The 25,586-nt window shown below is 45.7% G+C and overlaps 2 protein-coding genes across 5 annotated transcripts in view; one reads left to right on the top strand and one right to left on the bottom strand.

The window, feature by feature from the left end:
* The window catches only part of FHIT (fragile histidine triad diadenosine triphosphatase), a 45,093-nt gene that overhangs the window by 15,814 nt on the left and 3,693 nt on the right, over positions 1 to 25,586 (bottom strand). The window contains exons 1-2 of one of the 3 annotated variants that reach the window (XM_068240217.1): positions 21,243 to 21,266; positions 17,742 to 17,929 (exon numbers count right to left, since the gene is read on the bottom strand). The gene's annotated coding sequence lies outside the window, so the exon portion shown is untranslated. Of the gene's footprint in view, positions 1 to 17,741; positions 17,930 to 21,242; positions 21,325 to 21,913; positions 22,018 to 25,586 lie in introns of those variants that run through there. The other 2 variants (XM_068240218.1, XM_068240219.1) reach the window with 2 other exon arrangements.
* The window catches only part of SLC25A17 (solute carrier family 25 member 17), a 271,719-nt gene continuing 267,439 nt past the window's right edge, over positions 21,307 to 25,586 (top strand). For both annotated transcript variants that reach the window (XM_068240216.1, XM_068240215.1), the window contains exon 1: positions 21,307 to 21,508. Coding sequence is in view for 1 of the 2 variants with exons in the window: in XM_068240215.1 (XP_068096316.1) it covers positions 21,404 to 21,508 (105 nt within the window). In the remaining variant the exon portion in view is untranslated. The remainder of the gene's footprint in view (positions 21,509 to 25,586) is intronic.

Here is a 25,586-nt window from a genome sequence, read left to right on the forward strand (position 1 = left end):
TATTGCTGCACAACTGGGCGCAATCCTACAACTTATTGGATGTATGGAAGATGCATAACCCCAACCAACCAGGGTACACGTCACTCCACATCATATCATGCACTGTCAAGAATTGACCTACTGCTAGCTTCCCCCTCTATGGCTGTGCAGATGGGTCATACAAAATTTGTTACCCAGAGGCATTTCTGATCACGCCCCGCTGGAAACCACTCTATTATTATCAGCAACTATACCTAGGCCCCTTTGGAAACTTTCCCCGGGGTGGATCAACCATGATTTTGTGACGCTCAGTATGCAGCAGCCTCTAATGGAATACTGGCGTTTCAACAGCCTTTCCGCCGCCCCCTCAGTGGTATGGGATGCTTACAAAGCAGTCACCAGAGGAAACTATATTAAAATAATATCGGAAGCCCGGTTTCAGGATAAAGTCACCCTGTTTAATGCAGAGCAAGCTGCTGAAACAGCAGAAAAAACATTTCTCAACCACAAATCCAAAAGCTCATACGATAATTGGCAAGTGACGCTGGCCCACTTATCAAACAGACAATTAATAGCTTCTTCAAGGGCCGAGTCAGCACGCCGTCTTAGAATATATGAGCAGGGAGATAGGACAGGAAAACTCTTGGCTTATTTAATAGGGGAAGAAAGGCAAATATATCACATTGGGGCCATCAAAGCACCCACTGGTGATATATTGACCCTACCTGGGGACATCAATGAGGAATTTTTGCGCTATTATAAAACTTTATATACATCAGACACAGATTACACAGCGACCCAGCTGGAGGAGTTCTTGGGGAAGATTTCCTTTCCGGTGCTGTCTGCCGATGACAGAGTTTTCCTGGAGGCGGACATCACTGGAGAGGAGATACGCGATGTTATCAAAGGTTTGCCTAACTCTAAAGCACCAGGGGCCGACGGGCTACCAGCAGAATTCTACAAAAAATACAGCAAAGACATAGTCCCATACCTGCAGAAAACATTTAAGCATATCCTGGAGGACGGTGATCTCCCTGGTTCCATGTGTGAGGCTCTAATCACTGTTCTCCCCAAAAAGGGAAGGGACCCTACCTTATGCAAGTCTTACAGGCCTATCTCATTGCTAAACCAAGATTATAAAATACTGGCAAAAATATTATCTGTTCGGTTGAATATGCTAATTACAAAACTCATACACCCTGACCAATCAGGATTTATTCCTGGGAAGGGGACAGATATTAATCTGAGAAGGCTTATGACTAATCTGGCTATAACTCATGACCGGTCGGGTGATCGCATTATAGTATCGCTTGATGCCGAAAAGGCCTTCGACGTGGTGGATTGGAATTTCCTTTGGGAGACACTTCGTCATTTTGGGCTGGGTGACAAATTTGTCGGCTGGCTCAGGACCCTCTACACCACGCCGAGGGCCAGAGTACGCACAGGTCACTCCGTATCGGATCCTTTTCTCCTCTCTAGGGGCACACGGCAGGGATGCCCACTTTCGCCTACCCTATTCGCTATGGTCGTGGAACCACTTGCCATACTTTTACGAGCTAGTGCATTGGTTGGGGGCCTCGCATATGGGACCAGGGTGGAAAAACTATCATTATATGCTGATGACCTTCTGTTGTATCTCTCAGATTCCGGCCCCTCACTGGTCAATGACCTAGGGATTATCAAAGAATATGGAACATTTTCAGGATTCAAGGTAAACTGGGATAAATCCACTATCCTGCCGTTAGATGGGCAAATACCAGTACACCCAGCCCCCACCCCGCTCCAGTGGGTCACAGAATTTACATACTTAGGTATCAAGGTCACCAGAAATATTAATAATTATTATAACTTTAATCTAGACCCGATCCTGTCTAAGCTTAAGCAAAAATGCAAAGCATGGCGGACACTCCCATAATCTCTGCTTGGTCGCGCAAATGCTATCAAAATGAATATGCTCCCCAAATTTTTGTACTATTTCAGGAATAGCCCTGTATATATTCCAGCCAAATACTTCCACAATATTAACAAAGCAATCACATCCTTGTTGTGGTACCCCAAGAACCCACGTATAGCGCTGTCCACTTTGCAGCGAGATCAGAATAGTAGAGGTATTGGGCTACCAGATTTTGAGCAATATTATTGGGCGTCAGCCGCAGTCACCATCCGGTGGTGGTTTGAGCAATCCCCAATTAACCCAGCGACTGCCCTGGAAGCAGAGATAATGGGATCTTTCTTAGCCCTCTCCAGTTTGCCTTTCAGAGGAAGTAAACAAATTCCTAAAGCCACTCCAAACATGCTGGCAACGGTTAGAATATGGGAAAAAATAAATAAAATCTCCCAGCAGCCTGGACAGATCTCCCCTCATACCCCGCTGTGGATGAACCCATCATTGCGTGAATTTCTAACGGTACCAGATCCAAAAGCCTGGGCAGACCACGGGATTTATAAGTTGAGGGACATAGCAGATGGCCATCAGATTAAATCCTTCACCTCCCTCAGACAGGATAATGGTATCCCTCATGTTATGTACTTCAGGTACTTACAACTGCAACATGCCTTTAAAGCACAATTCCTCAAGGGAAACAGAACGCTACTAGTGCAGGCCCATGCCACTGAGGGGGAAATCATAAAAAAGGACCTAGAGCATGTTATCTCTGTTATATACAAAACGTTTCCTCCTAAGGGACAGGCTAAAATAGACAAACTGTTCTTAGCATGGCAATCTGATGTTCCTGACCTGACATTGGAAACGTGGAATAATATTCTAGGATATTTTGTCACAACAGGCGTAGCAGCAAGGGACCGCCTTATCGCCCTTAAATTTTTGCATAGGAGCTACATTTCACCAGCCAAATTATGCAAAATAGATCCCGCTGCCTCGGGCAGATGTGGTAGATGCCAGCAACCAGCTGCAGACTTTTTTCACATAGTATGGCTTTGCCCACGAATCTGTTCCTACTGGTCACAGATACACGCAGAGCTACAAAAAGTGTTTGGAATGGCTTTTGACCCAAAACCCGAGCAGTTATTGCTGGGATATCTAGCTAAAAGTATGCTCTCTACTCATAAAATGCAGGCATATAGGTCCCTTGTTGCATACGCTAGGAAAATGATCATTCTTCGCTGGAAACAAACTCTTGCACCTAGCAAAAAGGACTGGTCCTCATATGTACATAAAGAGCTAGCTATTATCAAACCCATATACCTCAAGAGAAAGTGCCCTAAAAAGTTCAAGAAAATGTGGTCTTGTTGGACATCATACCACCAGTTAAAATTCGAGGATTAAACACTGATGCACAGCGGGAAACCCCTGGAAGGTTGCGGGGAGATGCACTCGAGTCGCGCCACCCTTAATTTTATAAAACAGATATCCTCTTTTATTCTTCAGCTGTCGGATGGAGTGATAATGTATTCTATGTATCTGCTATAAAATGGAAAATGGTCATGTTGATGTTATTGTTTTGTTAAGTGCCGCCACGGTTGGCAGGCACAACTGTCTTCTTGTTTATATGCAAAATATGAATAAAAATTATACTTTCAAAAAAAAGAAATGCAGTCAAGAGGCCCATGGTGACTCTGGACGAGCTGCAGAGATCTACAGCTCAGGTGGGGGAATCTGTCCATAGGACAACCAGGCCCGCCATCAGGGGGGGGGGGGGGACATCCGTGACTCCCGTCACGGGCCCGGGGCCTGCAGGGGGGCCCCATCCCCGCCGCGGCGCTGCGGGTGCCGTCCGGCCGCCGCTCAACCCCTCTGGCCGCTGCTCCCTCCCTCCCTCTAGCCGCCTCCGCCGCGTCAGACCTCGATCAGGCGGCGAAAATAGTGCGGGCGCTAGGACCCAGCGCCTGCACTGATATGCGGAAGTGACATCACTTCCGCATATAGAGCGGGTGCGTCCGGTGCCCGCTCTTACTGGTCGGGTCGCCGCTGATCTTGAGGTCTGACGCTGGGCTGCTGGCTGCAAGGTAGGGGAAGCGGCGGCGGCGGGCGGGGGGTTGCTCCCTGTCACTCACTCACTTGCTAAAGGGCCTCCCTGTCACTCACTCACTAGCTAAAGGGCCTCCCTGGCACTCACTCACTAGCTAAAGGGCCTCCCTGTCACTCACTCACTTGCTAAAGGGGCTCCCTGTCACTCACTCACTTGCTTGCTAAAGGGGCTCCCTGTCACTCACTCACTAGCTAAAGGGGCTCCCGGGCACTCACTCACTTGCTAAAGGGCCTCCCTGTCACTCACTAGCTAAAGGGGCTCCCTGTCACTAACTCACTTGCTAAAGGGGCTCCCTGTCACTCACTCACTTGCTAAAGGGGCTCCCTGTCACTCACTCACTTGCTAAAGGGGCTCCCTGTCACTCACTCACTTGCTAAAGGGGCTCCCTGTCACTCACTCATTTGCTAAAGGGGCTCCCTGTCACTCACTCACTTCCTAAAGGGGCTCCCTGTCACTCACTCACTTGCTAAAGGGGCTCCCTGTCACTCACTCACTTGCTAAAGGGGCTCCCTGTCACTCACTCATTTGCTAAAGGGGCTCCCTGTCACTCACTCACTTCCTAAAGGGGCTCCCTGGCACTCACTCACTACCTAAAGGGGCTCCCTGGCACTCACTCACTACCTAAAGGGGCTCCCTGGCACTCACTCACTACCTAAAGGGGCTCCCTGGCACTCACTCACTACCTAAAAGGGCTCCCTGTCACTCACTGCCTAAAGGGCTCCATGTCACTCACTACCTAACCTGGGGGTCCCTGTCAGAATCCAGGTGAGAGGTGTCTACCATAAGGGGTCATTCTGCCTATTTATGTGAAATGCTGTCTATTTATGTGCCTCATGACTGCTGAATTTGTCTTGTTGGGGGCCTAATGATTGAATTTTTACTTGTTGGGGGCCTCATGATTTGTTGGGAGCCTCAAGATTACTGAATTTGTCTTGTTGGGGGCCTCATGATTTGTTGGGGGCCTCATGATTGCTGAATTTGTCTTGTTGGGGGCCTCATGATTGCTGAATTTGTCTTGTTGGGGGCCTCATGGTTTGTTGGGGGCCTCATGATTGCTGAATTTGTCTTGTTGGGGGTCACATGATTGCTAACTGCGAGACTATGGGAAAAGCTGAATCATTACCATATGAGACAATAGCATTAAACCTACTTTTTTTAGCTTTTTTAAACAGAAAAGAAAACTGGGAGGTTCTAAAAAAATGATGGAGCACTTCCTCCTTCCGGCTTGAAGGAGGAAGTGCTCGATATCGAGGCTTGCAACGCGTCCATTCGGACACTTGCACCTCGTTGAAACGCTGGGCGGAGAGTGGCGTTCTGGGTAATTAACCCCGCCGCATCTAGCCGCTCAGCTGTGGCAATTGGAGCTAACTTGAATCACGAGTATCCACCGTGGTTATTCGTGATTAATTTGTGGACAGCAAGCCTCCAACTAGCTCTGCCAACATGTAATGGCTACGCACATTTCTCAGTTTGGGGGGGGGGGGGGGGGGGGGGCCCGGACTGATGATTTGTGAGGGGCCCCAAAATTTCTGATGGCGGCCCTGAGGACAACTATTAGCCATGCACTGCACAAAGTTGGCCTTTATAGAAGAGTGGCAAGAAGAAAGCCATTGTTAACAGAAAAGCATAAGAAGTCCCGTTTGCAGTTTGCCACAAGCCATATGGGGGACACAGCAAACATGTGGAAGAAGGTGCTCTGGTCAGATGAGACCAAAATGGAACTTTTTGGCCAAAATGCAAAACGCTATGTGTGGCGGAAAACTAACACTGCACATCACTCTGAACACACCGTCCCCACTGCACTGTCAAATATGGTGGTGGCAGCATCATCATGCTCTGGGGGTGCTTCTCTTCAGCAGGGACAGGGAAGCTGGTCAGAGTTGATGAGAAGATGGATGGAGCCAAATACAGGGCAATCTTGGAAGAAAACCTCTTGGAGTCTGCAAAAGACTTGAGACTGGGGTGGAGGTTCGCCTTCGAGCAGGACAACGACCCTAAACATAACGCCAGGACAACAATGGAATGGTTTAAAACAAAACATATCCATGTGTTAGAATAGCCCAGTCAAAGTCCAGATCTAAATCCAATCAAGAATCTGTGGCAAGATCTGAAAACTGCTGGTCACAAACGCTGTCCATCTAATCTGACTGAGCTGGAGCTGTTTTGCAAAGAAGAATGGGCAAGGATTTCAGTCTCTAGATGTGCAAAGCTGGTAGAGACATACTCAAAGACTGGCAGCTGTAATTGCAGCAAAAGGTGGTTCTACAAAGAATTGACTCAGGGGGCTGAATAATTATGCACACCCCACTTTGCAGTTATATTTTTTTTTTAAATGTTTGGAATCATGTATGATTTTCGTTCCACTTCTCACGTGTACACCACTTTGTATTGGTCTTTCACGTGGCATTCCAATAAAATTGATTCATGTAATATGACAAAATGTGGAAAACTTCAAGGGGGCTGAATACTTTTGCAAACCACTGTATGCTTCAGTTGTAAGCTGCTGCATGATTACTGAGATAATTGGCCATCATCTGTGCAGGGCTGTGGAATTGGTACAAAAATGCTCCGACTTCTCAGTTTAGGATTCCACTGACTCAGACTCCTCCTCCTCTAATATGCATATTACAATCTTGCATTTTACAATCCATGTATGCAACATAAAAGGCATCTCATCAATACCAACATGTAGTTATTTTAAAAGGACAACTAAAGCAAGAGCGATTTAGAGGCTGCCATATTTATTCCCTTTTAAACTATACCAATTACCTAGCTATCCTGCTGATTCTCTGCCTCAAATACTTTTAGTCATAGACCCTGGAGAAACATGCAGCAGATCAGGTGTTTCTGACATTGTCAGTGTTACGGAAGAGCCGTGAGACCAGAAAACGCAATCAGTTTCCTGAACCGATTGTCGTTGCGTTGCCAGATCAAGATTGTATGTCTGTGGGGTCTTCTTTTGGAAATCTAGCTTTCATAGCTGCTAGAGAAAGCCTTTTCATGAAGCCTGTTGTCTGTGACTGTCCCAAGGTTTTGTTTAATTAGTAAGGAACAAAGGATTTCCTGTCACAGGCAGATCACAGCTAAGTGTGAGCTTGCCATTTGGAAAGGATACCATTTGGTGAGCCCCCAGCAAAGTGAGCTTCCCTCACAGCAAGGGCTCAGACTTACCAGAGCCATGTAGACATCTTAGAAATACATGGAGTTTATGATTTTTAGCCGGTTTAAGGAATACAGTTCATATGAGAGGTATGAAAGTTATCTCATTCTGCTGGTCCAGATCTGGTGAATATTTTAATATTGAGGCCCCTGACATACCCAGAACCAGAGGTATTCCGCTACTTCGTAACCGGGCATGCGCAAGCACCCAAGTTTGATGTCATATGAACTGGCATATTCCGAGGAATATGAATCAGTGACTTATGTGTGTGCAGGAAGCGTAAGCTGAGATATGAACACTGTCATATTTGGTGGGCACCAGAAGCCCACCCAGGAGGTTAACCGCCCCCTGCCCAGCCCCTGGGCTGAACCTGAGACTCCACCCAAAATTGTGGTTTATTCAAAAGTGTCTGCCAGGGCCTCCTCCTTCATTCCTCCAATTCCATCTTCATGTGAGCCTGCTGCTGCCTTGAGGACGGGCAGCGGCCATCTTGTCTGAACTTTGGCTCCTGAACTGAAACAAAGAACTGCACGTGTTTTCCCAGCAAGGACATATTTCCACAAACTTATTTTCTCCCTTTTCATTTTTATACTGCGCTACGATTGTCTCCATAATTGTTGATTTTAATGATTTTCTGTATATATTATTTATATTGCATTAATAATAAACAACTAAAAAGTGGTTTTATTTGTTCAGCTACACCTGCTATTCAGCCATACAGAAAGAATTCTAGCTTCTGAAGAATCGCTACTATTGTTGATAGCTAGATAAACTAGAGTGCGTTTTAACCGTTTTTATTTGCAGGTATTAGTTAGGTCTCGTATCCTTCTGTAAGAGTGGTGGCAGTTATACCCGGAAATAGTGTGTAATTTGTATTACCATAACTCACAAGCTCCCTTCTAGTCGATCTGCTTATTTATTTATTTATTGTATTTATAAAGCGCCAACATATTACGCTGCTTCCAAAATCCCAGCGGTTTCTGCGCACCGATTGCGACCACAGAATGCATGGTCTGTGTGCTGAAACCGATTGGAAGGCATTGTGCGGTCCAGCCACTAGGTGGTCAGATCTGGCAAGATTAGATGCATGATTGCTTCTGGTGAAATTCAGACACTACTGCAGCCAAATAGATTAGCAGGGCTGCCAGGCAACTGGTATTGTTTAAAAGGAAATAAATATGGCACTGGGAACAAAAGATCCTGGCCAGGAAGCTGACACTTTACCCTGTCAGCCATCCTGGCCTGTCATTGTCAACGTGAATGCCCCAGTATGTTGTCTGTATAATAAAATATTCACTAGAGCCCCATATTAGTTGGGTTCCAGTGTGTAGCCCTGCCACATTGCAGAAAAAGCCCTCTACCTTTTTTATATCTGATATAGAAAAGACCAGGACCATTTTCTGCAGGGGGCAGATGAGATCTATGCCCTGGAACCCAGCTGATACAGGGTTCCAGTGAACCTTATTAAACAGACAATGTGTTGGGACAGTTTAACTTTTAAGCATTAGTGTATCTTTTTGTTTTTATGCATGCACTTTAACTTAAAGGACCACTGTCACAAATGCTTTTTTTCACAAATAGATACCTTTAGTGCTAGGGCATTCTGAGTAGAGGTTACCAGCAAAGTGGTTTTTTTTTATGTTTAATGTAATACATAAACTTACTTTACAGGGAGTGCAGAATTATTAGGCAAGTGGTATTTTTGAGGAATAATTTTATTATTGAACAACAACCATGTTCTCAATGAACCCAAAAAGCTCATTAATATCAAAGCTGAATATTTTTGAAAGTAGTTTTTAGTTTGTTTTTAGTTTTAGCTATTTTAGGGGGATATCTGTGTGTGCAGGTGACTATTACTGTGCATAATTATTAGGCAACTTAACAAAAAAAACAAATATATACCCATTTCAATTATTTATTTTTACCAGTGAAACCACTATAACATCTCAACATTCACAAATATACATTTCTGACATTCAAAAACAAAAACAAATCAGTGACCGATATAGCCGCCTTTCTTTGCAAGGACACTCAAAAACCTGCCATCCATGGATTCTGTCAGTGTTTTGATCTGTTCACCATCAACATTGCATGCAGCAGCAACCACAGCCTCCCAGACACTGTTCAGAGAGGTGTACTGTTTTCCCTCCTTGTAAATCTCACATTTTATGATGGACCACAGGTTCTCAATGGGGTTCAGATAAGGTGAACAAGGAGGCCATGTCATTAGTTTTTCTTCTTTTATACCCTTTCTTGCCAGCCACGCTGTGGAGTACTTGGACGCGTGTGATGGAGCATTGTCCTGCATGAAGAAGGTGTCTTCCAGAAACTGGCAGTAGGACTGGGAGTTGAGCTTGAGTCCATCCTCAACCCGAATCTTTGATGATACCAGCCCAAACCAGTACTCCACCTCCACCTTGCGGGCGTCTGAGTCGGACTGGAGCTCTCTGCCCTTTACCAATCCATCCATCTGGCCCATCAAGACTCACTCTCATTTCATCAGCCCATAAAACCTTAGAAAAATCAGTCTTGAGATATTTCTTGGCCCAGTCTTGACGTTTCAGCTTGTGTGTCTTGTTCAGTGGTGGTAGTCTTTCAGCCTTTCTTACCTTGGCCATGTCTCTGAGTATTGCACACCTTGTGCTTTTGGGCACTCCAGTGATGTTGCAGCTCTGAAATATGGACAAACTGGTGGCAAGTGGCTTCTTGGCAGCTGCACGCTTGACTTTTCTCAGTTCATGGGCAGTTATTTTGCGCCTTGGTTTTTCCACGCGCTTCTTGCGACCCTGTTGACTATTTTGAATGAAACGCTTGATTGTTCGATGATCACACTTCAGAAGCTTTGCAATTTTAAGAGTGCTGCATCCCTCTGCAAGATATCTCACTATTTTTGACTTTTCTGAGCCTGTCAAGTCCTTCTTTTGACCCATTTTGCCAAAGGAAAGGAAGTTGCCTAATAATTATGCACACCTAATATAGGGTGTTGATGTCATTAGACCACACCCCTTCTCATTACAGAGATGCACATCACCTAATATGCTTAATTGGTAGTAGGCTTTCGAGCCTATACAGCTTGGAGTAAGACAACATGCATAAAGAGGATGATGTGGTCAAAATACTCATTTGCCTAATAATTCTGCACTCCCTGTATTCATTGAATCTCCCACTGCATTGGCGGCGGCGATGTGGGACACAGTAACACACAGTAGGGGATAATTTGCATATTCAGTAGCAGTGGTCACCCTGAGCTGCTTGGTTACGGTGTTGTACTGGTCCAAGCCCTATCTCATACATCCTTATCAATCCCTGCCATGTACTGATGAGGACCAAAGGTCCAAAACAGGCTGTCTACATGTGGGTTTGATGTGGCTGTGCAAAATTTAAAGCTATAGACTTGCTATACACCAGCGGTTCTGGATGCTTGCTTGGCTTACCAAGGGCGAAAAGGGATAATTTGCATATTCAGTAGCAGTGCATTGTGGGCAACCACAAATGTTCACTTATAGCTAAATTACTGCAGTGCATTTCCTTCTGTTTTAAGAAGGCACATTACACCAAGCTTTGCCTTTTTTAGTAGTAAGGCTTTTTGATCCTACTATAACGAGATTATACTGTATTCCCTGCCAGGAAAGTTTTATGGCTGTAATTCCTTATCAAGATTACGCTATAGTCTGAGTAGGTCCCAACTGGATAGAAACTGTCACTTGCAAACCTGAATTTTAACTTTCAGGCAGAAAAAAAACAAACAAACAAAAAAAACAGCATAGTTATTTGTGTGCTTGGAACTGTACATACACGTCCATCTCAAGTCACATGCCACCTCGGGTAACCTTTAACAATTGTACTGTGGGGACCAGGCAACACACAGGAAGAGGGACAGTCCAGGGGCAGACAAAAAAAATACATTTACTAAATTGTTAAGTCCAGATAAGGAAATATTCATCTGTTTGGATATTATGGAAATTAACTAGAGCTCTGTGAGGTGTTTACTATTGTCAGTGTCCCAGTTTGTGAGACTTTCCCTCATCCAGAATGAGGAAGACAAAACCGTGCAGTTCAGCCACCAATCTGTTAAGCGACTAGCTCTACCTGGTTGCTACATAATTAAACTGAATGGCAGCATCTGTAACTACTTGTGTGTCAGTGGTTGATGCACTGTGTGGTTACTGTGCAGTGGCACGTCACAGCTAGTGGGAGCTGTTGCCCACTCAAATGTGCACGGAAGGGGACAGGTGCCACCTTCACTGCTAATGCTGAGCACCTGTAGCACTTGCAGATCCACAGGAGCAGTCAACAGGCAATAAGCACACCACTGTCAACTGCCCATGTGAAAGAAACCTAACGCCTTGTACATTCTATATAAAAAGTAGATGGCTGTGAGTTATACAGTTCCTACGCAATTTTTTTGTCCTTCCGTATAGGGTTGCTACCTTTTGAGGTAAAAATACAGGGTTAGGGGAGTGACCTGATGGTGTGGCCTAAAAGTGGGAGTGGTTTGTCACGACGTTTTGTATTTAAAGTTTTTATCCAATACATGTCAAACTCCGGTATCTGGGCCAAATTTTGCCATCAGATTTGGCCCTCAGATGGTTTTCCCACTTTGCATTATGTTTGGCCCACTCTAGACCACCAGAGAAGCTATTTTGGAGGGTAAGCCCTAGATCACCAGGAAAGCCATATGGGGAGGGGGAAAGCACTAGATACCAGGTACTGTACGGGAGAGGGAGGGGGCCACTAAACACCAGGGAACTGTATAGGTGAAGGTGGGAGGACCACTGAACATCAGGGAACTGCATAGAGGAGGGAGGAGGGCCAATAGACACCAGGGAACGGAGAGAGGTGGCCACTAGACATTGAAATTGGCCCATAACTTGGTCCCAGAGCTCAATTTCGGGCCACTTTGTGTACGTTTTATTTATAGCAAGGGTGTCAAACTCAAATACAAACTGGGCATACATACAATCATTGCAAGCATAAAGAGTTACATATGTGGACAATATTGAAAACCACAGGGTCCAAAGCGGACAGATATACACTCAATGTGCCAATATAATAGAAATAATATGAACCAAAAAAGCCCAGATCATTTGAAAAAAAACAAACAAACAAACAAAACAGATAATGCAAAAATAAGAAAGCAGAATAGAAAAAGAGGGAGATATGAAGAGAGGAAAAGAGAGCAGTGGTGCCAGCCATCAAAGTCATGCAAAAACCTGTTGGCCCTACGCGTGGCATTAACCTGATGACAGAGTGGATGAACCCCATATTTTATCAAAGATATGTAACCTATCTTGCATAGTAGTAGTGTTTAAACGCTTAATTTTATAAACTTATTGAATTCTATTATGCAATTCAGATAATAAAAGGAGGGTTTACGTCTTTTCAGTGTTTAGAAATAAGACAGCGAGCAGCTGTCAAAGAATGGTTCAGCAGTCGTTGGCGTGGGGCCTTCAGTTTAGGCATTGGGAAAGCCAAAAGGCAGATCCAAGGGTCCTTTGGGATGGCCATGTCAGTATGTTCCTTAAGGAGTACTACATCTTCATCCAAAAAGCTTTGATTGACTTTTTATATTTAGTTAACATTGTTGTATTATAATTTACATGCAAATCATACAAAGCAACTTTGATAAAAATGTAATTTTTTTAGGCTAGGTTTTGTGCCGATAACTGGCCCTAGGCTACTGGGGCAGTAGCAGTACACTCTGCTGCCTTTGGCTGGGCCTCCTCATGGCTGCATAGTCAACCCTTATTTTTTTTACCCTCTGGAACTTGGGTTGCTATGTGATGAACTGAGCTGACTGGCTTCAGGTGACCTGACACCTTGTAGGTATGCAACTCTGACAACCTGACTCGACTTCTCAACTCAAGAGTCCAAACCACTGAGTTACTGCAGTCTTTGTCCCTCTCTTTCTGCTTCTCCAGAGCACTTGTCACAATCCCAGGTACACTTTGCTAATTTGGCTCCTTCTACTACATCTGGAGCCCATGTGTGGAAACAGCTATCTGGAGGCGTAAGGCAGAGGAGTGGGAAATGTTGCTACATCCTGTCGCCTATTGGTTGGTATTGAAATAAAGAGAATTGGCCTAGGCAAGAAAATGGGACATGGGATGGGGAATGTCAAAATAAGAGGTGTTTCTAGCTGTCAGAAGACCCGGGGCACCAGGGAAGAGCAAATAACTGGCACATCAAGTAGGTATGGCCATGATGGGTCATGGACAGAGCCAAATGTGCATGAACCTTGCAGCAGTGTATTTCTGAGACTTTGAATGAAGCCCCATCTTTAAGGCTACTTACACACCAAGACGTTGCGTTTTAGGGAACGTTATGGTCGCATAACGTGCCCCTAACGCAACGCATGGTGGTGTTGAAGTTGGACGTCAGATTGAGCTGCGTTATGCAGCTCTCTAAGCAGCCGCTCCAGGTTAGTCATAGGAAGTCCGGATCTTTTTAAGGATTCGGATCATTTGAATCGGATCATTGAAAAGATCCGGATCTTTGAACCGAATCATTTGAATCATTTTACTAGGGAAGCAGACTGGGTGAAATGATTAGCAGGACAGGACTTTCCCTGCACTGTACATTCTGTATGTTCCTGTTTCTTCCAGACAGACATCCACTGTGAACCGAATCTTTCATTGTGATGATCCGGATGATTCGACTCATAAAAAAGATCCGGATCAAATGAACGATTCATTCATGATCCGGACAACACTACAGTCCCACCAGGAGTCTCTGCAGTGCAGTGAATATTAATTAGCCATGTGGCTGGCCCTGGTGGAGGAGGGGAGACCTCTTCCTCCAACATTACTGGGCATGTGCAAACAGTCTAACTTGGCTTAGCCCAGTGTAAAGTACAGCATGCGGCACTTTGTTTTTAACGTGCTGCGTTACAATGTAACGCAACGTGTTACTGTGAACAGCAACATTGATTTTACAGTGCTGTGAGTTAGGCTGCGTTACTGGCTGCTGTAACGTGGGACTTTAACGTCCCACTGTAAAACCAGCCTAAAAGTAAGGCCCTAGCTATTAAAACAGCTTTGAAAGGTATAGCAACATAGACAATTTTCCACACCCACTTAGATTATAATTGGGCAGGCGGAAGCTTCACATAAAAATTAGGCAGCGTTACCCTAAAACACAGAATTCAGAAGTGTGTGCACCAGACATCACAATTAGCCCTGTGCCTCTCAAAAAGCAGAGAGTTGGCTACAATCCACATAAGAGCTTGGGGACACTTTTGCATTGCTCTGCAACTCATATGGCTGTACTTTTTATGCAAACGCTTGGCACCTGCATTGCCTGCCGTTACAGAGCTGACCCCATTTAACTATACTGAATGTCAGAAAACATTGCTTCACAGTGCAGAAGTGTTCCAATCAGGCAGTGATGACACGGCTAATGCTTGCTGAAATCTGCACAGCAATGTGGCAGTGTACACACTATGCAATTTCCCACCAGATAGACGGGTAGAATCAATGATTTCAGACATGTCCCATCTGATTTCCGATCATTTTTCTGATCAATTTTGTATTGAAGTTCTTATCGCGATCCCCTTTTGTAATTTTTTTTTACGGATTTATGTTTAATAAAATGTATTGTTAATTTTTTTGTATACAAGTGATATTAAGTTTCACAAGGGGTCTAAGAATCTCATCTCGGTACCTAATGGCAGTCAGGCTACGAGTGGCGAGCACATGGAGGGCTGTGCGGCCCCCCAAAGAAGTGCCAACTAGGCCTGAACGATTTTAGGAAAAGATTGAATTGCACGATTTCTGTCAGAAATTGCGATTTCGATTCGATTCACGATTTTCTGGAAAATCGAGCTTAAGCATGTGCCTCTTCGTCTGCGCAAAGGAGGCGGAGCAGAGCTGTGATAAATTCTAAGCCCAAACAAATAGACAGTAGGTCAAAATTTATAAAAGTCATGTAACAGAGGCGGTGGGGGCGGTTAATGTCAGGTGTGGGATAGGTAGCGTAAAGGTAAGCTGTGGGGGGTTGCGCTGATACACATCCATCTCGCACTCAGCACTTACACACACACACACACACACACACACACACACACACACACACACATCTTGCAGCACACACTGATACACACAGATGATCCTGCAGCACACACTGATACACACAGATGATCCTGCAGCACACACTGATACACACAGATGATCCTGCAGCACACACTGATATGCACACATACACACTTCTCCAGCACTCACTGATGCATCCTGCAGCACACACTAATATGCGCACACACACACACACACACACTTATCCAGCACTCACTGATACACACACAGTCATGCACTCAGTATTGCTTACTCAATCTCCCCCATGCTGTGCAGCTCCATCCACATGCTCTCTTCTCCTATACTTCGGCAATGAAGGGGCAGGGAATTCCTTCTCTGCTCCCTGCTTGCATGGCAACTGTTGATTAAGGGGGGAGGAAAACTCGGCCAGACATTAGCTAAATAGCCTTTGTCTCTCCCGGTGGTCTGCAGAATTAAACAATCTGCGGAGGAAAGTGTCACATTAGCGAGAGCCTGAGCCGCTCTCGCAGCAGGGCTGATGACGTAGGAGGGGGAACTAGGCAGAAGCCAGAAGGAAAGCTAAGCTGCCGCGGGGAGTGAGAGCCGCTGCTGATTTACACACAGAGCTGCGCACAGCGAGAGGGCACAGGTCAGGCGGAATATCGGCAAAAATCGCCTCTGTGGCGATCACGGAATCGTCATTTCCGTGATCGCGATTTCGATATTAAAACGATAAATCGTTCAGGCCTAGTGCCAACCCACACCATTACTGACCTGCTGCCAAACCGATCATGCTGGAGGATGTTGCAGACAGCAGAACATTCTCCGCGGCATCTCCAGACTCCTCCGATGTGTTCAATGTGAACCTGCTATCATCTGTGAAGAGCACAGGGTGCCAGTAATTAATTTGCCAATCTTTGTGTTCTATGGCAAATGCCAAACGTCCTGCATGGTGTTTGGCTGTAAGCACAACCCCACCTGTGGACGTCAGGCACTCATACCACTTTCATGGTGTCTGTCTCTGACCGTTTGAGCAGACACATGCACATTTGTGGCCCGCTGGAGGTCATTTTGCAGGGCTCCTCCTGTTCCTCTTTGCACAAAAGCAGTGGTAGTGATCCTGCTGATGGGTCGTTGCCCTCCTCCATGTCTCCTTATGTACTGGCCTGTCTCCTGGTAGCACCTTCATGCTCTGGACACTACGCTGACAGACAAAGCAAACCTTGCCACAGCTTGCATCGATGTGCCATCCTGGATGAGCTGCACTACCTGAGCCACTTATGTGGGTTGTAGACTCCATCTCATGCTACCACTAGAGTAAAAGCACTGCCAGCACTCAAAAGTGACCAAAACATCAGCCAGAAAGCATAGGAACTGAGAAGTGGTCTGGTCACCACCTGCAGAACCACTTCTTTAGCGCTCGTTCACACTAGAGGCGCTTTTTCATTTTTTCAAGCGATGGCAATTTTTTTTAAATCGCCCTGAAAACATGCTTTCCTATGCGCTAGTTCAGATTGGGGTGTTCCGTTCGCTTTACGATCTGAAAAGCGATGCATGGACCATTTTCGGGGCGATTCCGCCTCAATGGAAGATATAGGAAAAACGCAAAACGCTCCCAAAATCGCTTTGTGCAGTGATGGCGTTTGCGGTTTAAGTATAAATACATTGCATTTATTCTTTTCCAGGTTAAAGAGTTCACTTCCTGACTTGCGTCAGGTAATGAATAAAAAAAAAAAAAAAAAACCGCTCTGGAAAGGGGCTCTGGAAAGGCACTTTAAACAAAAACGCACCGCCCACCAAAGTGCCAGGAATTGCAAAAAAAAAAAAAAATATTACGTCAAACGCCCAACGCGATCGGAATGCAATGTGAACAAGGCCTTACTGGGGATGTCTTGCTAATTGCTTATAATTTCCACTTGTTCTCTATTATTCTATTTGCACAACAGCATGTAGAAATGATTGTCAATCAGTGTTGCTACCTAAGTGGACAATTTGATTTCACAGAAGTGTGATTGACTTGGGAGTTACATTGTGTTGTTTAAGCGATTTCTTTATTTTGTGGAACAGTGTATATATGCAAATTCTGTATTGTAGAGTAACACACAAATCATAAATAGGCAGCCCTCCTGCTCAAGCATATTTAGGCAGCAATTAAAATAGGCAGAGTGTCCCCTCTTTGAGATGGACAGCTGAACTGCATGTTTGTTGGTCAGTTCAGCGTCCTATCTGCCACCCATGAGCACCATTCGGGTGCAAATTAAATAGTTGTGGTTGTAGCGTGAGCACTGCCATGCGTTGGCATTACCCGGCAGCAGACAATCATGGCATGTCACATCTGAGCATGCTCAGATGTGACTCCATGGGGGCTGCCTGCCAGTAAGACCTTTAAAAAAAATCATAACAAGTTCCCCTAAAATCATAGTTAGACAGAGATCCCCCAAAATACCGAAATATAAAACACGCAGAGTCCATCCCTCAGAAAAATAGTTAGGCAGTGTCTCCCTACATATTTATGCTGTGAGCCCCAAAATCCCTGGTGCCAATGGTGGGCAACTGTAATAAAACTAAAATACAGATATTCACCTGCAGCCTGACTCCTTATGACAGTCTTAGAAGTGCAGCAAATTTTCTGTGCCAGCCATTAGGCCATACTTAACCCAGGTGCATATATCACATATACCGGACATATACCTCTATCACCCGAGACTGCCATGATAAACAATCTCAGTATGGGGAAGAATGCTCCAAAGCTCTGCCACTCTGTATGTAACCTGGTAAAAAAAACAAAAACAAACTAAAAGCGGGATTATTTAGTTCTGTGGCAGTGCTGGTGAGTCCTAAATCTTTTTTCCTAGCAACACACCTGGTCAGAGTAACCGGCAGAAGACTTTTCAAGTAGAAAATAATTACCAGCACCAACCTATCCATTAAATACTGGCCATTCTGGCCAAACATAGACTTGGTGGCAACCCTGCATGCGCATCCCACAATGGGCTCTATTCACAATCACACGGGTGGTAAGATATTTTTTTACTGCTATATTACCGGCAGTGATAATTTCTGCATTTTTCCCACATTAACTAAAAATTTTGAGCATGTTTTCCACATGTGGGAACAATGCTTTAAAAAAATTTGGGAAACATGCGTAATTATGTAGAAAAGAAGAAGTCCAGCAAACACAGGGCTCAAGGCTCCAGACTCCATTTAAGTCAATGGAAAGCGAAATATATCACCAAGTACTGTACTTGTTGGTGATATAAAATATCAGTAGTTAAAGAGACTCTGTAACATCAAAAAGATCCCCTGGGGGGGTACTCACCTCGGGTGGGGGAAGCCTTCCGGATCCTAATGAGGCTTCTCACGCCGTCCTCTGTCCCACGGGGGTCTCGCTGCAGCCCTCCGAACAGCCGGCGACAGACCCGACTGTCAGTTCAATATTTACCTTTGCAGGCTCCAGCGGGGGCGCTGTGGCTGCACTCGGCTCCGAACTACACGGAAATACCCGATCTCAGTCGGGTCCGCTCTACTGCACAGGCGCCGGAAACGTGCGCCTGCGCAGTAGAGCAGACCCGACGGCGATCGGGTATTTCCGCCTACTTCGGAGCAGACAGCCGTCAGAGCGCCTGCGCAGGAGCCAGGAAGGTAAATATTGACGTCATCTTTCTCGGAGGGCTGCAGCGAGACCCGTGAGGGACGGAGGACGGCGTGGGAAGCCTCATTAGGATCCTGAGGCTTCCCCCACCCGAGGTGAGTACCCCCCAGGGAATATTTTGACGTTACAGATCCTCTTTAAATCAGAAATAATGCACCCCATTTTCTTTGTGAATTTAGATTTTTTGCGGAAATTACTGACTTTTTTGTAGACTTTTACCACAATTTTTACACATGAGATAAATAACCATGCGTAAAATGTTATGGATGTCAAGCTTGTCTCTGGCCCAATGCACACCAAAAACCTCTAGCAGATCCGCAAACCGCTAGAGGTTTTTGAAGCAGATTTCAGAGCGATTCTAGGAATGTTTAGAGACGTTTTCTAAACATGCCTAGCGTTTTTGTGTAGCAGATTTTAAATATTGTTACAGTAAAGCTGTTACTGAACAGCTTCTGTAACAAAAACACCTCGAAAGCCGCTCTGATCTAGCATTTTTCAGAGCGGTTTTCCACTTTCCTATACTTTAACAACGAGGCAGAAACGCCTCAGAAATCTAAATGCTGCAGCCCCTGAGTTTGCGTTTCTGGAAAAGACGAGCCGCTCTGGTGTGCACCATCCCAATCACTTTCTTTAGCCAAGCGGTTTCCCCCCTGCAAGCGTTTTAAAAAACGCTTCAGAACTGCTCTGGTGTGCACCAGCCCTTATTTCAGTCGGGAATTTACTGCAAGTGCATTTCTGCATGCGAAAAATGATTGTGGATCGAGCCCATTATATGTGTTGCTGAATTTCACACAGCAATATTTATCGCCAGAATGAACCCTTGGCATACTAGTAAAGTTTCCCCTCTTTTTTGACCCCAGGTTCAACAGTCAATGTAGGTTCTTAAGACAATAAATAAGTAAAAATCTTCCTAATGGGGACAACATGCTGCCATGAAAATCCGCTACTTATCCGTTAGCCGGGCGCATCCGGCAGGTGGCGCTAATTACTATTCCCCCTCCAGGCCGCCATGGATAGTAGGGAAAGATGTAACTCTGGTGGAGTTTTGTCGCCACCTGCTGGATGCGCCCGGCTAACGGATAAGTACCGAAAAGCCCTTTTAAAGGGTACCTGAAGCGTGAAAAAAAAAAAATCAATCAATACTTGAATTGTGGAAAGCTTCTGAATATAGTCTAGAGGCTTCCCCCATCCTCTTCGAACCCACCGCCCTGTGACCCTCTGAGCATATTCAACAAGGGCTTATCAAATATATTTTTGTGGCCGCCCATCCAGCCATGTACAAATGCAGCCGCTTTGAGCAGGTGCAAGTACAGCCTACGCCAGTGTGCAGTAACACAGAGCTGCTCATGCAATGATTTTCCTATGTGAATGTATGGCGCCATGCTACTGCGCAGGCACACACCATACTAGCACCTGCACAGTGCAACTATGCTTGTACACTGCTTGACAACAATGCTTGAGCCTTCAAGGCTCGTTTCCACTTGTGCAGCGTGCGTCTCGTAGACGCACGCCGACACTGAGCGGGTGGGCGGGATCGCAGGCGAATCCCATGAGCCGTGCCATGCACGGCTATGGGAATCGTAGCCTCCGCCGCGAATTCTGTGGGGGGTTCCGGCCGAATCGCTACTGCAAGCGATTCGGCCGGAGGCGCCGTTATCCCCTATGGCAGAGTTTCCCCGCGCGATTTGCCTGCGGGGAAACTGCGGATTCGCGGCTGTTTCCGCGATAGTGGAAACGGGCCCTGAGGGGAGCATACAAATAAGAGCATCCCAATGAGAAACTGTGAAGGAGGGTCAGAGAAGCCTCTGGATCCTTCAGATTTTTTACCTCTACTGTGGTATTTCACTTTTTATTTCCTCCTCACATGTATTTGAAACACTATTTATTTTTAGAGTCAAAAAACAATTCTGGGTTGGGCCTCAGGCAGGGAACACACTTGTCTTTCAGTTTTCTGCGCGCGTTTTCCTGCATACTTTTTCTGCACACCAAGTGTGTTTCTATGCAGGAAACCGCGCGCGTTTTTTCTCAGCAGCTGATGTAATTGATAGAGAAAACTGACAAAATGTGCAGAGTCATGATGCAGAATGTCAGTTTTTTTTTCTGCGCGCGAACAACATATTAAGTGTGTACTAGCCCATTGATTAACATGAGTTCTCAGTTTTTCTGTGCAGAAAACGCGCACAAAAACAGACAAGTGTGTTCCCTGCCTGAAGTACTCTGCTCGTTGGCTCTGGCTGCAGCTATCATTTATCACCCAATACCACCCGGACAACCCGGTGACCATGACACCTATTTCCTATGTAAACAGCGATACTGTAATATACAGAGGATTTTGGGGTCCCTAACTTCCCCAAGTGGGAGCTCCGCACGATTGCACCTTCAATCACAATCGAGCTTTAGGTACGGGTACATGCAGCAAGCTATAACCTTACCAGCTGCCGAGGGTGGTGTAGTTGTAAGAGGAAGTGCTCATCTCTGTATATACACTGTAGCTGAGAGTGAGGCTTGGAACGCATGAGTCGTCGGGAACGCGGTAGCAGTGACTAGTGACACGGTACAGTCAGTCATTTGGCTTGGGGAAAAAGACATCAAAATGCTGGAACCAGACAAGTCGATCTTAAACATGGGACATTTTGAGTATGCGCTGAAGTCTGTACTGTCTTATAAGAACTTAGTCCATGCTGTGTCTGGAGCTGTGGTGAGTTCGCTAGATTTATTTTCTGCAGCATGCGTGAGTTTTTCTTATACTTCACTTTATATTCTGAAACTGGACATTTTTTTAAACATTTTTCACAAGTGTTCAGTGTTGCAAATTAGTTTTGCAGAGGATTTTCTCTAACAAGAGGGAAGCCTCTGGCCTGGACCAGGGGCATAACTAGAAATCACTGCACCCCATGCAAGCCCCCGCCCTGCTTTCTGCATAGGTATACGGAGAACCAATGTACTCATTTGGCTAGTGCACACTTGAATGTGGTTTCCCATGCAGATAAAAATTACAGCAGTGGAGAACTGCACTAATTTTCTCTATCAATTACATTAGCTCCAGCGATAAAATGTGCATGTTTTCACACATACAGACGCATATGATGTACAGAAAACTTACGGATAAATGTGCGCCAGCCTCAACTTCATAATACATTCACTCTGTCCGCCTCTGATGGAGCAGAACTAGCTCTGCAGATTCCTCCAGCATCACTGTACACAGCACTTGGGGAGGGGTAGAGAGGTTTGGGGTTAGACACTGTACACAAAACCATTCTGCACACTAAATAGGGACTGTATACACATCTTTGTATAATTCAGTGAGCTGAGAAGATGCAGTCATTGGAACAACTGTGCAAAGAGCAGAAAGCTTTTTCTCTCTACACCCCTAGGGCCCTTTTCCACTAGCAATCGCTAGCGTTCACGCTGAACGCTAGCGATTGCTGAATCGCAATTACCGGCGATTCCCCGACGTTCGCGGCCGCGATTTTGCTATGCTATGCACTGCATAGCAAAATCGCGGCAATTATCGCTCCGCCGCGCGTTCGCGTTCCCGGCAAAAACGAATCGCGGTAGTGGAAATGACCTACCGCGATTCCTATGTTAAAAAGCAAACCGTAGCGATTGTAAAATCGCTAGCGGTTTGCGTTTTTGCGATTCAGCCAGCGCAAACGCGCTGGTGGAAAAGGGCCCTTAGTTGTCAGTGTCTCAGGACAGGGGGAAAAAAACTTCTCCCCCACGGGCCCCTTGTGGCTTCTCTTACCATGGGCCTTCCTGTGGCTGCATCCCTGATTGTTACCAGGGCTGTGGAGTCGGAGTCGTGGAGTCGGAGTCGTGGAGTCGGGCAATTTTGGGTGCCTGGAGTCGGAGTCGGGAAAAAATGCACCGACTCCGACTCCTAATGAATTTGTAACTGTAATTAAAATAGAAAATATGATAAAATGTTCTATTTCTCAGATAATAGTCATTAAAAATAATGTATATATACAGTATATATACAGTAATAGCTGTGCTTAGTCCACAAAAATGAAATAAACCAATCAAAATTAGTTACTTGTGCTGCTTCAATAAAGCAGTCCCCTTATTTTTAAGGTCAGATATACATATCTGATTGTGACTGTATATATGATGTGTACACAGGAATCTCTTATGTATACTAAATAACATCTATGCTGTAAGAATAAAGCCTGATGTGTAGCTATGTGACTAATAGAGATGGTCAACGAGATGGAAATAATTCTGCATTGATGCTGATTTATGCAAATGTATGCACTCCCTTTGCTGATGAAATAAAATAATTTGATATGTTATTAAAATTTGGTTTGGTGACTACAAATTAAAGTGTAACTGAGACGGATGAAAAGTAAAGTTTTATACATACCTGGGGCTTCCTCCAGCCCCCTTCAGGCTAATCAGTCCCTCACTGTCCTCCACCACCCGGATCTTCTGCTATGAGTCCTGGTAATTCAGCCAGTCAGCGCTGTCCGGCCGCATGCCGCTCCCACAGCCAGGAACATTCTGCACCTGCGCAATAGTGCTGCACAGGTGTAGTACGCTCACGGCGGAGTGTGTTCATGCGCACTACGCTTGACTGACTCAAGTACCTGGATTCATAGCAGAAGATCCAGGTGGTGGAGGAGGACAACGAGGGACTGATTATCCTGAAGGCGGCTGGAGGAAGCCCCAGGTATGTATAAAACTTTAATTTCATCTGTCTCAGGTTTACTTTGTTACACAGTAGTACTATACTCTACATATGCACTCCCCACAGAGCTGCAGGGAATCCACTGAGAATGCTGTGCACATTGAACACAGAGGTGTTGTCTGTTTACAATCTCCTCATTCCCCTGCAGAGTACCTGCACATCATTCTTACATGCACCCACACTTGATAGATGTTCTTTGTTCCGGTTGTACCTTTTACAAGTACTCTTACCAAGGACTAGTTTTAGTCTAAACGGAATAAATATAGTAGTCTACATATCCTTCTCACTTCAGTTGTCTTGTAAAATTCCTAAGCGTTGGCAGTTAAGAGACGAATTTCATGTTACATACTTTTAATCAACAAAATTGTAATATGCAAATTAGAGGAGTCGGAGTCGGTGGAATCCTAAACTGAGGAGTCGGAGTCGGTGGATTTTTGGACCGACTCCACAGCCCTGATTGTTACGCCCCTGCTCTGGACACTTCAGAGGCTTCCGACGTCCTCCTGGCCCCCTGACTGAAGCCGCGCTTGAACCCTTAGAACCTATCTGACAAGAGCTTGTTCAATATGTTACGTGGGCATGCTCCTCTTCGTGCCCGATTTCCGCCACACTGTACCTGTGTGAGTACAACCGCTAGTGCAGTAAACCGATCATGCACAACGGGGAGCCCAGACAGGCACTTCAAAGGGGTCCCAGGCAGCAGTGGTGATCTTGAGGAAGACACAGAAAGTCTCTTGAGGATCCAGAGGCTTCCCTCTTCAAAGGTATGTTTCAAAATGTTTTCCATAGGTTCACCTTGGGGTTGCTTTAAAGGAAACATCAGGCAATCTCCCAAGAAACAGATTTATTTACCTCTGGCTTTCTCCAGCCCCTGGAAGTCTATGTGTCCCTCGACGCAGCTCCGGTCCCAGCGGGGCTCCCGTAGTCCCCTCCGGAGCAACCGCCGACCCAGCCAGCGTGCGGCTCACGCTCACATTGCCGGGAACATTCTGCGCCTGCACAGCACACTCCGGGTGACAGGAGTGTGAGCAGTGCAGCCATGCAGATGCACAGAAGCCGGCAACCTGGCTGGGTAGGCAGCTGCTACAGAGGGGACCATGGGAGATGTGCTGGGTTCGAAGCTGCGGTGAGGGACGCATAGACTTCCAGGAGCTGGAGGAAGCCCCAGGTGAATAAATGTTTTTTGTGGGTGATTGCCTGCTGTTGCAAATGCAAACAGTAAAGTGCAAAGTGCAATACACATAAGGATAAGCTCAATGGCTACTTATCTGGAGAAGTGCTGTGCTGATGAGAAAGGAGGCAGTGTGCGCAGCCTTACAACTTTTTCGCAGGAGGATTCTGAGCTTCTTCCTGAGGCTTGTGCAACATAATATTTACATTGGCCTTCCTGTGCAGTCACACTAGTGGCTTTCCGCTCGGGCTCCGGCCAAAATAGCCAAGCCTGATTGGGTTTGCTGTACTGCGCAGTTGCTGATGGCTTGCGTCTGCACAGTAGAGTGGACCCGATTGGGCTTGGCTATTTCCGCCTGAGCCAAAAGCCTCTAGTGTGCCTGCATGTAGCAGCAACAATGGGACTTTCCGGGGTGCCAGTGCTGGATCACATCTTCTGAGGAGGATGGGGGAAACCTCTTTAGGATCCAGAGGCTAAGGTAAGTACCCCGCAGGGGCAGTTTTTTTCCCCTTCAGGATCACTGTAAGTGCTAAATGCATGAGTATTGTTATTATGATGAGTATATTCTTGTAAAATGCTCATTGTTATTTCAGGGTGAATCAAGTAATTTGTCCGCCTATGGAGGGTCTCCTGTCAATAGCCACAGCTAATTGTAGCTGCAGTTTGTATTGCAGGTTGCCCTGGAGCACACTATTTAATCGAACCACTAGTCGTGGTTATTAACATGGGTACCAATGGAGGCTCCCAATCTGCCGCAGTGGATATTTATCTGTGAATTGGCGCAGAATCCGCAGGGATTGTGGGAGGGGTGGGGGGTGGATTGGTGTTAGTCAGTTAGGGTTATGCATTTTACAGCAGGGGATCTGTTAGGGCCTATTTCCACTAGCTGCAGATCTCATCCATTTTCAGCATGTGCTT

This window comes from Hyperolius riggenbachi, chromosome 6 (assembly GCF_040937935.1).
Source record: "Hyperolius riggenbachi isolate aHypRig1 chromosome 6, aHypRig1.pri, whole genome shotgun sequence".
Classification (NCBI taxonomy): Eukaryota; Metazoa; Chordata; class Amphibia; order Anura; family Hyperoliidae; genus Hyperolius; species Hyperolius riggenbachi.